Below are 2,163 nucleotides of genomic sequence, written 5' to 3' on the forward strand. Positions count from 1 at the left end.
CCCTTCCCTACAAGATGGAAGAGCCCAGACCCCCAAGTCCATCAACATTGGAGGATACAGTAGGCTCCACCGCCCCGAACAGCTCCGTTGGTGGCAATGGCACAGACAGAGAGGACAGTGAGCGCCAGGATGAAGTAGGCAACCAGGAGCATGGCCAAAGCCTGCAGCAGCCCAGCATGGCCCACCACGAACCCTGGGACATGAGGGGCAAAGCAGGTCAGAGGGCGGCTCACTCCCACCCCCACCACCCCTCACCCACTGGTCTTCAGTAACCTCCAGCCCTTCCACAACCTCATCCCCGCCCCCCTGCTCCCCACTTCACCCCCTATAAGCCCCTCCCCACATCCACTCACCAATCCTCAGGAAGACAACTATACTGAACATGGACAGGACCGTGGGCACCACCACACCCAGGAAGGTGGAGAGCTTCCGGGCAGATTCACCTCCAAGTCCTCCAGCCCCATTGGCAGGGAAGGCAACCCCCTCCTCCCCCAGGAGCCGGTAGGCCAGCAAAGGAGAGTTTTCACTGGCCATGGCTGAGAGCAGGTAGAGGAGGCCAGCAGTGGATTATGAGACCTGCACAAGAGAGTGTGCTGAATGGAGAGCAGCTCCACTGAGCTCCCCCTGCCCCCAAAATACACCTCTAAGCAAACACCCAGATGCCTTACACCCAAAGGGAGAGCTGCAAGGAAACATACATACATAAAGAATTAGTGGGGGGCTGACCGGCCCTGGCCACTGCCCCAACAATGGCAGAGTTTGCGTATCAAGGCCCCTTTCAGCTTTTGAGGGCCACACCTTTCCCCATATCCCTGAGACTAGAGATGACAGTGGTTCTGGGAAGGGGCAGAGATTCTCTTCCTTCTTAGCTAGCCGTAGAAGAGGAAGCAAATCCCCCAAAAGGGAAGTGAGTTATGGGCAGGAAGCCCTCCTCACCCCATCCTCCGCAGTTCTGAGACGACCCCCTCCCATGCAGTCGCCTAACCTAACGTCAATAAGAAACTTCCAAACCATCCCACGCCCCACCCTCCGTCAACCCTCTTCCTCAACCCATCTTAAACCAGCTCCTCTTCTCCTTGGCCCCGTCAGATGCTTCTCACCACAGGAGGCACCCTCCAAATACACTCACCGACCTCCAAAACAGAAACACAGGCAGGCAACACCAGGTGGACCCTCCTTCCCCCACCGGTTCCTGCCCACTTTCTCCCGGGGCGGGTAGGAGGGGGCCGCGATCCACCTTCGCCCCGGCCATGAGCACCCCCACGGCCCGGGTGCGGCAGAGCGCTCACTCACCCACCCAGAGGATGCAGCTGCTCGGGGGGGATCCGGGGGGATCCCCCGAGACCCACGCGCGGAGGGGGGAACGAGTGCCGGAAAAGACAGCTGCGGGCTACCGGGGATGCCAGGGCCGGGAGCCAGGCCCGGGAGCCTGCCCCCCCCCCCCCCCCGCACACGCGCCCATTGGTCCCCGGGTCCGGCCCCGCCCCGTGGGCGCGTCCTGAAAAGCCCCGCCCCTTCAGGGCTCCATTGGCCAGCGCGTCTCCCTCTCCACGTGCACCCGGGATGTGACCTGGGTTGCCCCTCCGGCGCGCGTCTCCTGCTGGGTGTAGCCTGGGCTCCTACAGCACCCATCGCCCTGATGCAAACCAGCGCCCGTCGCCCGAGCAGGACCCCACTCCGAGCTCGGAGGCGTCCGGAAGAGCCGCCGCTGGAAGGGGCGTGTGGTTATGGCTGCCGACAACCTGCAGGTGGGCGGGGTCGCGACACCTGGCCTAGGTTTGTCGCCAGGAACGCGGGGCCTCGTCGGTCCATGCCTTCGGGGGTCCTACTCTAGCCTCTCGGATCTCCGGAATGTCGGTCGGGTCCGGGCCTCATTACTCACCCCCCGTGCCCTTCGCTAGCGCCCGATCCCAGCCCACCGGCTGCGCTTTTTACTTCCGCCACCCGGAGGGCGCCATTTGCCGCGCAGCCATAAACCGGTCCTCCCCGTCCGCCGCCTGCTTTTTGTGCCTACTTTCATGGGGATAGGGTGCTCTCCCCTCTAGCAGAAATTAGAGGATTTGTTGAGCCTCCGGGGAGTTTAGGACCCCCCCCGCCTTTTCAATTCTCTTCAGGTACCCGCAACATCACCACCCTGGCGACCGTTTTTCATTCTGTAAACTG

General features: G+C 62.4%; 1 protein-coding gene across 1 annotated transcript in view; it reads right to left on the bottom strand.

Annotated features, from left to right (window-relative positions):
* SLC12A9 (solute carrier family 12 member 9) overlaps nucleotides 1–937 on the bottom strand; it is an 8,664-nt gene extending 7,727 nt beyond the window's left edge. The window contains exons 1-3 of the mRNA XM_023753874.1: nucleotides 703–937; nucleotides 354–576; nucleotides 45–193 (exon numbers count right to left, since the gene is read on the bottom strand). Of these exons, the coding sequence (XP_023609642.1) occupies nucleotides 45–193; nucleotides 354–534 (330 nt within the window). The 5' untranslated portion in view covers nucleotides 535–576; nucleotides 703–937. The remainder of the gene's footprint in view (nucleotides 1–44; nucleotides 194–353; nucleotides 577–702) is intronic.
* Between the last annotated feature and the right edge of the window lie 1,226 nt (nucleotides 938–2,163).

This window comes from Myotis lucifugus, unplaced genomic scaffold (assembly GCF_000147115.1).
Source record: "Myotis lucifugus unplaced genomic scaffold, Myoluc2.0 scaffold_0, whole genome shotgun sequence".
NCBI lineage: Eukaryota > Metazoa > Chordata > Mammalia > Chiroptera > Vespertilionidae > Myotis > Myotis lucifugus.